Below are 14,919 nucleotides of genomic sequence, written 5' to 3'. Positions count from 1 at the left end.
AAATAATCAAGACACTGTAATATATATATATATATATATATATATATATATATATATATATATATATATATATATATATACATATATATATATATATATATATATATATATATATATATATATATATATATTTACATTATATCAAAATAATACCTTCAGATATTATAGGGGATATGAAATGTATGATTTTTTTATACAAGGTACAAAACAATGTATATAAATTTACTCAAAATATTTAGGTATATTCGTATCTGTTAATATGTTTAAAAATAAAAAATATTTACTTTCTATTCTCACTATTAAATTAAAAAATATTTGATATTACCTCTCCAATTAAATATTTTAAGCTATTCCAAGGTATCTTCGTATCCTTGGCTTTGACTGCTTTGGTTAAGTATGTGTTTAAAATTGTAACGCATACATTAAAATCAGATTCATTGAAATCGTAACAGATATTCCAACCAATTTTATCATACTTTCTTCGTTCTTGAACTACTGCATGGAAAAACGCCAGGACATATACCAATGATTTATACGCTGGGTGTGAGCATTGGTCCAGTATCTTGGATCGTATTTTAATAAAAGTATTACGTAGATTTAGTTTAAGACCTAATAAAATATAAAACTAAATAATATAGTATATTTAACATAGATATTTACAGTGCTTTGAGATAAAACTATCCATATTAAATAAGTTTTAAACTTTTAATTTTTCGAAAAAGCGCAAAGACACGTCAATTAATATTTAAAGGGGAATTATATTATGTCATATTTAAGCTTGCTGGGAAAGCCACCCTATCATCCCCCGTACCATCCCTTTATTTTTTTACTTACATCCACCTTTTTTTATTTGATATTTGGATTATTTCCTTTGTACTGATTTTAAAAATGTGTAATACATGATACTAAAAGTGATTATCTTATAAGAAAAATAAATACAAAAGTAAGAAAACTGCATTGAAAATTTTTTTTTTTTTACAATTTTACTACAAACATTTAAAATGAACATTTTACTACCAACAATTTTTACAATAATTGTTCAAAATGACTGCCATTCACTTCCATAAAATAATACAATCTATTTTGAAATTCTTCTCTGACATTGCTAAACACATCTGCATTTAATTGTCAATATTCATCCTCTATTTTCTGTCATAAATCATCCAGAGATTCTGGTTGAGAAGCATAAATTTTTGTTTTTCAATACCATAAAAAGAAGTCTAGGGGTGATAAATCAGGTGACTTAGGTGGCAAATCCATCATCTATAATCTTTTACTTACCCAACAAGCGGGAAAAGTTTTGTTTAAAAATTTTTGCAAAGGTAGAGCAAAAAGTGGAGGAGCTTTTCATATTGAAATACAACCAAATCTTTAAAATGGTTATCATAGGATACCACATCATACGTTTATTCTTTGAGGATAATGTGTGTGAAATTCACGCACAATATATGAATCAATCTCAGCCCAGTATCGGCAATTATATCTGTTCAGCAAGGTATTTAATGAAAATTAGCATTCATTCGAAAAGAAAATATTTCTTAACAATTGTGGATGTTTAATACTGCATTGTGTACTTAATTCGCAAAATTTGAGACGACATTCTAAATCTTCTTTATATAACTCTTGTACCAATTAAATATTCTATAAATGAAACTTAAATTTATGGAGGATTCCGATGGCTATAGAAGTTAAAACACGGATTGATTTGCTTATTGTTGACAGTGACTTTGATTGCTCAGCTTTTAAGTTAACTTGCTCTTAAACGGCTACTTGGCATGTTTCGTTATTTACAAGTCACTCTCGGTTATGTTTTTTATTGTAAACTGACCCTGTTGCTATTAATTCCTGCATCATTTCAATCACATACTTATGAGTTGCATGTCTATTGTACTGTGTTTCATTAAAAATTGTAGCAGCAGCTTTTGCACAATTATTGTTTTTGAAGTACAAACCTACAGTTTCGATTCTTTCTTGCAAACTGTAAACCATTTTAGTGATCAAATGGCACACGATAAATTGTCATTGACTATTAACAGATTACAATGAATATCCAAATATCGAAAACCTTTGTTAAAACTTTAATAAAAAGTGAAGTTTTTTTTTCTTGGTTCTTGAAGGTCCTACAAGTAGTACGGTTAAATATTTAAAAAGTTTAAATTAAGCTACAACCTATTTTGTTACAATCAATTAAGGTGAGAAAGTGACTATCTTCTTAACAGAAAAATTGTCTATCTCATAAACTAATAACTTTAAGATAATTGTATTATACATTTTTAAAATAAGTATATAAAGGAGAATCCAAATATATAATAAAAAGGTAACAATTTAAAAAAATAAAGGGATCATACGGGGGTGTGAAGGTGCTTTTCCCAGCAAGCTTAAATATGCCATAATGTCTCCCCCTTCAAATATTATTTGACGTGTTTTTGCGCTTTTCCTAAAAAGTTCAAAATTTATTTAAGGTGGATAGTTTTATCTGAAAAGCATTATATATATATATATATATATATATATATATATATATATATATATATACATTGTATAATACCAAGAAATCGTCTGTTACAATGGTTAAAACTAGTGGAAAAACGCTGAGACATAAACATAAAATTTAAATTTACTGGGTGATACACGCAAGACTAACATAGTCCATAATGTTTCTTTTTAATGTCAAACCCTGTATATTTTTATATTTTTAGAAGTTTCTTAACAACCTGATCTTAACGAACTATATAATATAGGGTCTATTATCTATAAATAATTCAGGGAAATGTTTAAAAAACTAAAAAAAAGCTGTGAACCGTAAATGTTTAAACTGAAATTTGCGCTTTTAAATATAAATTTAAATGCACATGATGATTTACGCAAGTTTAACATAGTCCACAGTATTTTTTTTTTTTTTAATGAAACACTCTCTATTTTCATAGTTTTGAAAATCCTTAACAATCTGATCTCAACGGACGATGATAGTAGGGTCTGACTGACACTGTACAATGAAAATTAATTATCAATGGTAGACGTCTTTAATATACATTAGTTTTATTTAAAACATTTTTTATATACCCCATATATATATATATATATATATATATATATATATATATATATATATATATATATATATATGTATATATATATATATATATATATATATATATATATATGTATATATATATACATATATATTACATTTGAAATTTCCGCAGGAGTTATATGTGCTTTTTGTAGTTTTCCGGGTTTCACTCCGCGTTGGATAATTTTGGTTCTGATAAGAAAGTCAGTCAGGTAGTAGCGCTTCTCGCTGATGCTTGAAGTTAACTGTTAACTTCATTTATATAGTATATATATAATAGTTAATACCAATATATAATCTAGAATATAAATGAAAAATTAAAGCAATCTTCTTACTAAGCAAAAGGAAGAAAAATGGAACTTTTTGCACTAACAATTTAATATCGTCTGTAGGACTCAATGTGAAAATGTCGTTCTCCAATCTGTACGTATCTTACTCTGTCAATTAGGATTTTATTTTGCGAGAAACAGTTTTTAGAAATAATTTTATTTTAAAAATTTAAGAATGTATGAAAATATATTGTTTATATTAAATGCATATTTATAAATATAATCTTTTAATGCGTCGCTATCGACCGATCTGTATCATCAAATGTGCGGATTTGATTGAATACAGGATCGTAACTTTGCTAATAATTCGTTTCACTTTTTTACTTAATATATTGCAAAATGATATTCACATATAATTTTGGTAATTTCAGTATACAAACCATTGGGTGGTTCGGTGACAACCTTCAGTGACCTCTGTAAAACTCCGATGGGAAACGTATCCACTGGATCTGTTGTTAGCCATAGTCTAAAGTCAGGATGGGGTTTACTAATTTTTTCGAGCTGTTTTTCTAGCCTTTTTATAAAAGAAAGCAGTAAATGACAATTTTGAAACATGAGCCATTGACCTCTAGATATTGCAATGTCGAGAAGTGAAAGCGCTGTTTCTTCTTGACCCTGACCTAGCGAAAGATACCTGAACTTTCCACCTCCAAAGCCGCATCTAAAAAATGTACTTTCCCTTTAAAACCCTATATAAAATTTTAAGATGAATTACAGAGTAATTTATTACCAGTAAGAAAAATTAAAACCAAATATATATTTAATATTTATTTTGATCAAATGGTTAAACGAATCTTAGAGATTGGTTTTATGATTTTTATTTTAATTACTGAAGCAGATCGCCTCACCATTAAACCTCTTCTCTTTTATACGGACTTAAGACCGGCTGTCCTGGTGTTAAGCTTGCATTTATAGCCATAAAAATGAATATAGAAGCATTAGAATATAACAAACCTCCTACATATACTTAATTTTTTAACTAGAGCCTTTGATTGCGTTATGGTACGTTCATTGGAATCATTGGTATACGCGGGATCAAGACATACTCTCTTTATATTTATTCTTGATAATCGTTGACTGAATGACATTACTCATTAGCCTTTTCACAGACAGTCTCGTTCCATTGCACAATCGAAGTTCATTAATGCTGCGCAGCATAAAGATAACTGATCCTACTGTTAATTGTAAATTGTTAGGTGGGAGTCCAGGAAATTCCAATGAATTCAAAAGCTATGTAGGATAGTTGACTAGTTCATCCTGGTTTATAAATGTGTCAACTAATTTAAACGAATACAACTTTCCTGAAAGAAAATTCAGAATGGTCGTATTCAGATCATCGACATCTGTTTTTTTGCCGCTGATATTTCTCGTCCAATTATAGTTTTTGAACTGGTGAGCTATGGTAATTAAATTAATTAGCGAGTATAATTAAATTAAATTACCATTAAATTTAATGGTATAGAACATTACTTTCATCAAACAAACAATACATTTCACCTATCTCTACTTCATTGGATAAAATCTGTCTCCTCAAGAACTTCCCCGTTTACTGTTAAACAATTACAATAGTTGACCTGAGTTCTCCAATCAACAGTCCCAGATAGTTTGAACCATGTTCTTTCAACCATCAGTTAATAGAGTACCGGCATGTAAGTAATGTTTATTTATTTGTTTATTTATTAATTCATTGCAGTTTAATAGACTTAATGTTATCAATTTGTGGGTCTTACCTTGTCTGCTTAAACATTTTATTCATTTATAAAGCCACAGACATGTAATATTGCCATAATTACTGTAATTTGTATAATTATATCATCTACCTATGTTTTATCATTATTGGACAACACCCTAATATGGGATTATTATTTTCAGCATTTTAACTTTGTATCGTGACCTGAAGATGCTTTGCATATTATAGAAAGCGAAACCGGTCGTCCGATTAGTTAAATTAAATTGATTGTGAGTAAGTCTAACTTATTATTTCTTTTACCTTATTAATGGTTTTATTTATTGTTTAGTTCCACATCATAAAAAGATAAAAATAAACAATGTTATCAAATAAATTTTTAAAAATGTTTGGGGTGGGCTAACTTTTGTGCCCCAATCTTATTTCATGCACTTAAGATCCAGTAGGAAACATTTTTCAATTGATTGCTTTGTATGTAGGGATTAAGTCTCGAACATCATTCATTTCTTGTATCATGATTAACAGAAGGATTCTCCGATAGTTTTGTTTCAGCATCTCCAAAACACCCTGGTGCATAGGTTGTCAGAGAGCTGTGACATTCGGAGGAAGGAACATGGTCTTTATATCCCCATCTTTAAGTTCACTATCATCAGGATGAGGTATTCACTATCAGATTACTAGCTATTTGCAAACGGTGACGGCGTTATTGTTACACCCCTTTTCTTTAAAAAAATGGACCATCCACCTTACGTGGCAACTTAACCCATTCATGCCCATAACTATTTATGCTTATTTTTTTTTTAATTTCTGAAAAATTTATGCTCTAAATGTCACAAAATTAACAAATATATATCTTTAAAAAATGAAAAACTTAAATTGTTTGATAATTTGCTGTTGTGAATACGCAACACTGAGCAGTTAGGATGAAATATAAAAAATTAGATGCGTTGTTTGGAATGTTTTATTAAATCATATAAAAGAGTTTTAACTAAACTGACATTAAAATAATTTAAAAAGATTATTGCGTATTTCTATGAAATTTAATAAAAAAAAATTCATTTAAGGCACCCTTACATTTAATACATTTTTTATTGGTTTTGAGTGACAAAGGACGCATCGGGTTCGTTTTTTTTTTGTAGATATAGAATGGCCGATGTTGTCGAATCGAACATCCTTTATATTGTTGTTTGTGAAAGATCAAGATCTTCTAAGACTCCAAGGTCTTCTTGGAGGAATTCCGAACATCGTCAACAAGGCTTTGGCTATATTTCGACGAAACTGCAGCAGATCTATTTCGGGTTGTTCAGGGATATTGTGTTTTATTTTATGGTAAATTAACCAAGCATTTTGTATGGAGACATCAAGACCCCAGATAAATAAAGGCCATTACTATTTCTTGGATCTTATATTTGTTCTGCAATAGGCAATATTTTGATCCATCCGATCAGTTCCTCCCATATTTTCGTTATAAACCCGAATAAGATGTGGTTGATAAACTGGCATCGTTTTATGGTAATTCGATGCCAAAGTTACTATGCTGTTGTCATTCCACCTACATAAAAGCACCTTATTTTTATCGTCGTACCAATTTTTGTAAATATCACGTATAGATTTTTTAAACGTTTTACTGAATGGACACTTCTGTTCTATTTGATCGTTATGGTTAATGAGGCATAACCCTATCGCATTGAATTTTAGGAATAAGTTGAGCACACTGCAATATTATTTCACCCCTAAAGCCAAATTCTTTTTTGTATTCATTGGATTTTCCCTTGGCTCCTTTAGAATATATGAGGCAACCAGATTTCTGATTTCATCACCACAATTTATACACCAAATTTTATATGCTTGCCTTTTATATCTTGTTTTATACAATGACGATCATAGTATGGTATCGTGGCCTCATCTGTGCTAAAGTAGGTTTCCCATACAGTGTATTCAGTAAATGATTTGCGGAGACTTACAAGGTACGGAGAAATTTTGTACCTTTTGTCTGAACGATCTATGTTTAGATTATCGTTAAAATGGAGGAATCTTATAATGGTTTCAAATCGGTTACGACGCATGTTACTTGAAATCAGTATATATTTTTAACGTCATCAGATTCTTCCCAGTACATGCGTCTTCTTGGATTCGTGCCATACCCACTAACTAGTAAAATCCCTATAAAGGCTTTTAACTCGTCTATTCCAAATTCTAAAGTGGTATCTTTTTAAAAAGCATAACAAACTGTTTCCTTTACAGTACTTGTCAAAAGCTCTTCATTAAAAAAATTAAAGATCTGTAACGGTCGTGAATAAAATGAAGTTTATGTGTTCCATTGAGTTTTTTATGTTCAATATCCAAATAAAGGGAATTTTCATCCGGTAAATCTCCCTGAATCCATTTCCGCGGTAGAAGAGTTACACTTTTTGTACGAATCTCAGTAGATGCCACTTGAATATCTTGAATTTCTACATTGTGTTCTTGTGTCTCTATTTCTGTTTTCACCTCAATCTCTTTCATATCTTCTTCTTCCTGGCCTTGTGTCACACTTTAAAGATCTGTCTCTTTTTCTTATAGATTTATATGTTCTTTGTCGATCCTTCTTTCTTCTTCTTGATGAATTACAGCATCTGATTCCGCATCCAACATTTAGTTTATTGAATGATCCTCCACAGTCTTTATCTCCACTATCTTCATCAGTCGATTCAGTGGGGTCAGGAGGTGCTAGGAAAATACCTGCACTGGAAGCCGACTACATAAGTTTCGATTTTTCCAGCACGGGCATAGTTTTACGTGACTTTGATTCGTAAAAAAAGTATTTAGGACGACTATTATTACTAGTACGACCGAAACTGGTCAAGCCAAGTTGATTTTAAATCTTATTTTCACCTTCTAGTACAAAAATAATTTTATTTACTAATAATATGCCTTGTGCCCAGTGTTGCAAAAATGCAACATTGGGCAGATATATCTTTAGATATATCTTTTTCGATGATTTAACAATACTTTGCTACCAAAAACCAAATTTTTATCTAGTTAATTTATACACAAACGAATTACTATTAACCAAAAACACGTGTTTACAGAAGTCAAAATTAACTTTCAATATGCCATCTGTTAATAGAAACCTAATTTTTGCAACCAATTCCCATTAAAATATACATAGGAAATTGTTGTGAAATGAATCTAAACGTTGACTGCCCGAATAAGTTCCATTTTCCAAGAGATGACGCCACAGTGCTCGAATAAGTTTCATTTTCCATGAGATGACGCCACAGTGGGCTATGTCAACTGTTGCAAAAACGCAACGCTGGGCGTCAATGGGTTAATCTTCTAAAATTAAATTTTTACTAAAGGGGAATTTTTATCTTCTTCGCGACCAGTTCTTTTGTTGTGACCAATTTTTTTGGTACGAGTAAGAATCACGTCCAGGCAGTGCCTCTCCAGGAGTCGCCATGGCTGTGGCTTTGGGTCCTGTGTGTACGTTTATTATCGGCAGGGTGATAATTTATTTCGTAAGTCGGTCTTGGATGACTACCACATGGGGTAATGATAAGAGATAGAAAATTGGGGACAGAAATTATTGGGGCGGAGATAGGGCAAGCAAAATAATCGATACCTGTGCGGACGGCACTCAGGGTTTGTTTGGAGAGCTGGGGTCGTTGATAAGTAAATGGCAAGGGGTCGGATTGGGACAACTACATAAAATGAAACAAAGGGGTACTAACGTGAATCTTTTGATAGAAACAAAACAAAAGGAAACGGGAAATACCTCTAGCAATTTAAAGAGGACGCCGCTTCGAGGTGCCAAATTATAACCATTACAGCAGCTAGTTGTAACTATTGAAATAATTATTAAACATAAAAAATATATCTTTTCAAATGAAACTAGAAAAAAGGGGTTAGAGAGGTAGTCAAAATAAACAAACAAAATGGTTTACAAAAAAATAAACATTTATTGTGTCTCACCACAAACAGTTACAAAATATAGATGGCACAAAGCATACTATAATAATAGTTACAGAGATTTGTACCAAATTAATTAAGAAGAAAAAACTTACATATGTCCTAGCCGTTTATAAACTCTAGGAGTTGGAGACCACAAAAACTTAATAATATTACTGCATGGAGGTTAACCTTCTTTAAAAGAAACAAAACAAAAAATCTCAAATATGATTAGGTATTTATCCGATGTCAAAAATAATAAAGCTAGCTGTCATATACTAACATTAAATTTTAAAACAGAACAATTAAAATGACAACTAAGCCACGCCCTAAGACATATAATTATAATTATTACAATTTTTTTACATTATGAAAGCATTTATTATTGAAAAATTGTCTATTTTTACTTCAAAAGTTCAAACAAAAAAAAAGTTACCTGAGTTTCACTAAACTACTTTAAATTTTCTGTAACTGGACTTTCTGGGGGTAGAACTGGACTTCACTGGAATTTCTGGTGGTAGAAACTGGACTTAAACTCTCTGCGTAACGAACATACGAACAAATTCATTTTCTTAAACTTCCAAAAAGTCGGGGATGACAACCAGGGAGAAATAAAACGAGGATGGAAACGACGATTCTTCCAATCCTCACTTAAAACTTTAACTGAACCAATAACTGCCACAATACATTATGTATACAATATATTTTTCATGAAAAGAGACGAACAACGAGAAACATTTCATATTCTATGTAAAATTTAGATCCACACTTAAGCCGATTGCCTCTTACAGTGACCCAAGTGAGAATGCCGTAATTCTTAAAAATCATTCGCTTCCCAACTTAGTATAAACAAAATATATAACCGGAATATGTATTTAAAACACAGAATATCCTAAAAGTGGTTTTCGAACAAAAGAATGCCGAGAAAATACGCATCTGTGAAATTAATGTAAACAAACTTTTAAAACGTGTTTACATCAACTTGGCGACACAAAAGGGATCGATATATATATTTCGGGTGTTTTAACTTTTAAGATAGAATACTGAAATACACTGAAATTACTCTTCGGTATTTCAATACATATACGAGGGGATTTAAATTTATACCAAGGAGAATGCAAATGCTAGAAGATTTTGAGAATGGTCCCATTAAATCAATTGAAAAGCGTTTCTACAGTGTATGGTTGCATTTGTCCTGCTGGTTGCATCTGCGACGGTTTATATTGAATGAATTTTTTACAGATTCTTAGTATTTTTGCACTATTATAAGTTTTGATGGAAATAAAATATCAGGTCTCATTATATAATAAAATTTATCCCAAACCACCAAGAAAATTACATTTTCATTAATTTTTTATATTTTCATATAACAAACAACATCTATTTTTGTTGTTACATCAGAGTATTTTAGATGGTGTGGATGATCTTTCAATATTTCGAGTTCTCTGATTGGTCTTGATTTATATGTTGGTTTAGTTACGTAAATTTGGTCCAAGAATAGTAACCACTTTCTTATAAGTGACTGATCGACCTCTACGACATCGAACGGATTTGATTTTACTCGACATGATCTAATTTCCGTGTACCAATCCTCAGAAAGTTCAGCCATAATTTTTTGGTTTATCATACCCATATCTCGATCGCACTTAATGTAAGAATGACCTCGTATTGGGACAGTTACTTTGATTGAGTCCAACATTTTTGCAGTATTAACTACACTAGTTCAATTATTATCCTCATTATTTAGTTTAATAAAAGTTTTGGTTTTTGGTAAATCGGGTGACGTATTACAAATAAATAATGCAGCACGTAGAGAGGGGGTCAGAATTTGACTCATTGAAATAGACACGCACCGACTTAACGCGTTCGCTTAACATCGTAGGCATCAATTTCCGTAGCGATGCACTAAAACATTAGTCAATTAAGTTCGCAAATGCATAACGAATGGATACCACATCTGTCAAAGCAGCTCAAGCAGTAGCATTATTGAGAGAAGACCTGAGTCAGAGGGCCGTGGCAAATCGACCAAATTTAAGCCAAGCTGCGGTGTCCCGAGTATATCGTCGGTACCAAGATACTGGTGATTATGTCCACCGACAAGGAGGAGGCCGTAAACGAACAACAACGGACAGATATGATCGATTTCCTATATCTAAATCTCTGAGAAATCGACATTTGACTGGTGCTAATCTCAAAGAAGAGCTTAGAGAGGTCCGAGGTGTGGTTACTAGCATTTGGACAGTTAGAAGGAGACTTTAAGCAGCCAACCTGACACCAAAAAGGGTAGCTACGATTCTCAAGCTAATTGCAGCCGAGAAGTAAAGGCGACTAGAATTTGCTCGCGAACATTTGGATTGGGACGACTATCAATGAAGTCAGGTATTATTCTCCGACGAAAGTAGGATCTGCCTACATGGCAACGAAAAGTGGCGTCGAGTCTATAGAAGGCCAGGAGAACGATTTGCTCAATGTTGTATACGAGAAATTGTATCATATGAAGGCGGTCCTTGTATATTTTGGGCAGGCATTTCCATGGATGGGAAAACCGAGTTGGTTTTCGTGTCTGGTGGAGAACGTGATGGACGTTTAACGGTGGATCGTTACATCAGAGATATTTTGGAGGAAATGTGGTTCCATACGTGGGATTTATTGGTGATACCTTTATTTTATTGCATGATAATGCACGATGTCATACCGCACGAGTCACCACCACCTATCTGACTGAGATCGGTATACCTACAATAATTGGCCTGAGTTGAGCCCGGACATAAATCCAATAGAGTATGTTTGGGATGAGCTTAAACGAAGGGTCCGAAACAGAAATCATGCACCAAAGAACATAATAGAATTGAGGGCTGCGCTTAATGAAGAATGGAAAGCAATGCCTCAAGAATTTATTAGAAAAGTCATCCGATCCATGCGAAATCGACTGGAAAGTGTAATTAGGAATAGGGGTGGTAATATCAGATATTGAAAAATAAAAAAATTCATTTCGTAATTGATGATTTCTCTGTTCATTACGTCTTTCTTGGGATAGTTCCAATGATGAAGATTTGAGAAACTCTGTTCGTATAGCATATTGTTTTTATAATGCATCTTCCAAATAATGAAATAGCGGTTTTTGTAAGTTCAATAATAAATTTACTGTTCGCACATTACATCTTGTTATTTTCATACTTGTTACATTAAAACAGAAGGTGTAATCTCAAATATCGCTTTTGAGTCGATTGTTTTGCACTCAAGTGTAGATAGTAAAGATAGTGGAAAACAGTGAAGTTTTTATTTTGGTCGCCACATGAATCACAGAATATATAGAGGTGACAAACTGAAATGGTTTCTGGAAAACAATAAAATGTTAGCATTTAATGTTGACAATATAATATGAATGTTAAAAGAGTGAAGCGTAAGTTGTCTCTTATAGTAGACGTCGTTGGTCGGAATATTTGGAGTGGATAATTTTTTTTTCAAAATCCATAGCGACGGCTTCACAGTTAACATTCTGCATTGCTGTTTTCCTTCCCTTTCTCTTTTTTTCATAAAATGCTTCCACTTTGGATTTGTGTATGCTATTTGTTAAAGTCATTCGTTTTATCTCAACTTCTATCTTTTATTTTCCAGAGGCATCATTTGTTTAATTCAGTTTATTGTGAAGGACCTTAAGGTCAGTCCTGAAATAATCGCAAGCACTACGCGTATCACTCCGCGGATAGCCGAAACTTATGTTAAAATGCTTATTAAAGATTTTTCTATATGTTTCGAAAGACACAGGAGCGCCCTTATCTGGTTTACATAGTGTACATTTTCTTAATATTTAAGTCATCCGGTAGGTACATTTTCTTAGTTTAATTTTTACTGCAATGGCTTCCTCTTCATTTAAAACGTTTTATGTGTTCAATAACTTCATCTAGCTGTTGTTTTGGTAATGTGTGTTTTTTTTTGGATTTTTTCCGCGTTTTTCAATTGGTGCACTACCAGTAACTTTTAAACTTTTTTTGAATATTTTCAAGCCTCTTCCGACCAATTCCATGAAGGCTTAATAAAGCTTTAAAACAAACTGGGACGTCAGTAGTTTTATCGTCAGTCGTTATTCTAACTCTTAAAAAATAGGTACGTTGCATCATGCAATCTTGATGTACATCTCGGGCTCTTCTTTGCTTTACGGGCATTAATGTTATTAGGTCTGCCAAGTAAATATTTTGTTCATCGCGCACCATACGGTTAAAATTGTTTATAATATTTACCGATTTTGTTGATCTATTGTTTTAAAACACTTAAGTCTCTTACATTGACAATCTTCACCTGTTTCATGGCTCTGTTGTCTTAACCGTCTCATGACTTCATTTATTCAACCTGTAATTTTCCTTTTTCCAGTGTTTTTTTTTTCGCTACCCGTATTATATCTTTCACTATCCGTCATTTTCGAGCACAATAACACGCACTTTATTTAATGAAGGCTAATCAAAAACTAAACGTTTTTATTAAACAAAATGCGGCGTGTAATCCCCCGACGTCCCGACAAGCACTGACATTCCACCTTTCTTGGATTTACGCCAGGACCATTCGCCTTTCTTCCCTGTACGAAGAATTTTATAACGTGTCTTAAATTTTGAGGATTTGTCTTTTTCCCATGTTTGAATGAATCACATAAAACTACTCTAAAAACCTACATATTGCTGCTCTGAATAAAAAGAAATAATAAATTGTTGTTTCGCATTTCTTCCGTCGTCATATGCAAAATAACTTACCTGTCACCTAATTTCATAAGTTCTACAGTAGGATCAGAGCCAGGGCTAAGAATAAATAACACCGGCATTAAAGGACTACTTTGGTCATAAATACTATCCAGACTAATAACAGGGGGCATGATAAATTCTTCGCCCATTATGTTTGTAATATAATTTCCCACAGCTCTATATACTCGGTCCACCCGAAAACACCTACGACAAAATGAGTATAAGAGTCCAAAAATGATTTGTCAATTTTTATTTACCTGAGCAACATTAAAATGTGAAAATGTGGTAGTTTTTCCCTGTATTTGCATGGAAATTCTTCATCTTCTGGACTATCATGATCGTACCATGTATGCCATTGTTCCATAAATTTTTCAATTTCTGATGGCAGTTCCCAGAATGAATCTGGAAAATCTGAAGATAGTTTTACAATGTTTTCCCAATTTTGGGGAGAGATCCATGGGGCTGGACATTCTCTGGTTGTTCTTTCTAGACTAACAGTACCCTAAAAATAAATATATGTAATAAAAATAGAACTTTTTATAATAATAATACTTCGTTCTAATCATAATAGTTGTTTACTTCAACTTAATTCACTACAAATTGTTCAACATAAGACTTCACTATGTAAAAATTTAATGTATTACGGTTACCATAACCTCTAACTAAATTAAAATCAAGCAAATATTGTAAGTATTGAAGTATTTACTTTGTTTATCTCCTTATATCCAATAATTATTATTCTAATAAATTTTTTACAGTTTTCTCCTAAAGAAGTCACAAAATCGTGACAAAATATTGAGACATAAAGGAAAAGGTTGCTGATACTATAAAACAATATATACATATAAATATATATATATATATATATATATATATATATATATATATAATATATATATATATATATATATATATATATATATATATATATATATATATATATATATATATATATAAAGATATATAAAGATCATAAAATTAGGGCCACTCAGTAATTTGAATTTATTTTCAAAATTATTATTCTTTTTTAACTATTTTTGGTTGTAGCATAGTTTACTAACGGATTGCTTGAAAAAATTATTGTTGTTAGAGTTTCGATAAGCGTTTGAGATAAATATTTTGAACGTCAATTGTAAATTTGTAAATTGTTTGAGTAATGTTGTCACT

General features: G+C 31.6%; 1 protein-coding gene across 1 annotated transcript in view; it reads right to left on the bottom strand.

Moving 5' to 3' along the window:
* Positions 1 to 14,254, bottom strand: part of LOC140431257 (dynein axonemal heavy chain 10-like) — a gene marked incomplete at its 5' end in the record, with an annotated part of 58,374 nt that extends 44,120 nt beyond the window's left edge. The window contains 4 exons of the mRNA XM_072519196.1: positions 326 to 609; positions 3,783 to 4,063; positions 13,765 to 13,956; positions 14,010 to 14,254. Coding sequence (XP_072375297.1) covers positions 326 to 609; positions 3,783 to 4,063; positions 13,765 to 13,956; positions 14,010 to 14,254 — 1,002 coding nt within the window. The remainder of the gene's footprint in view (positions 1 to 325; positions 610 to 3,782; positions 4,064 to 13,764; positions 13,957 to 14,009) is intronic.
* Between the last annotated feature and the right edge of the window lie 665 nt (positions 14,255 to 14,919).

Source organism: Diabrotica undecimpunctata, unplaced genomic scaffold, assembly GCF_040954645.1.
Source record: "Diabrotica undecimpunctata isolate CICGRU unplaced genomic scaffold, icDiaUnde3 ctg00000258.1, whole genome shotgun sequence".
In the NCBI taxonomy this organism is placed as follows: Eukaryota; Metazoa; Arthropoda; class Insecta; order Coleoptera; family Chrysomelidae; genus Diabrotica; species Diabrotica undecimpunctata.
The sequence above is the reverse complement of the archived record's forward strand: the minus strand, read 5'-3'. Positions and strand labels throughout refer to the sequence as shown.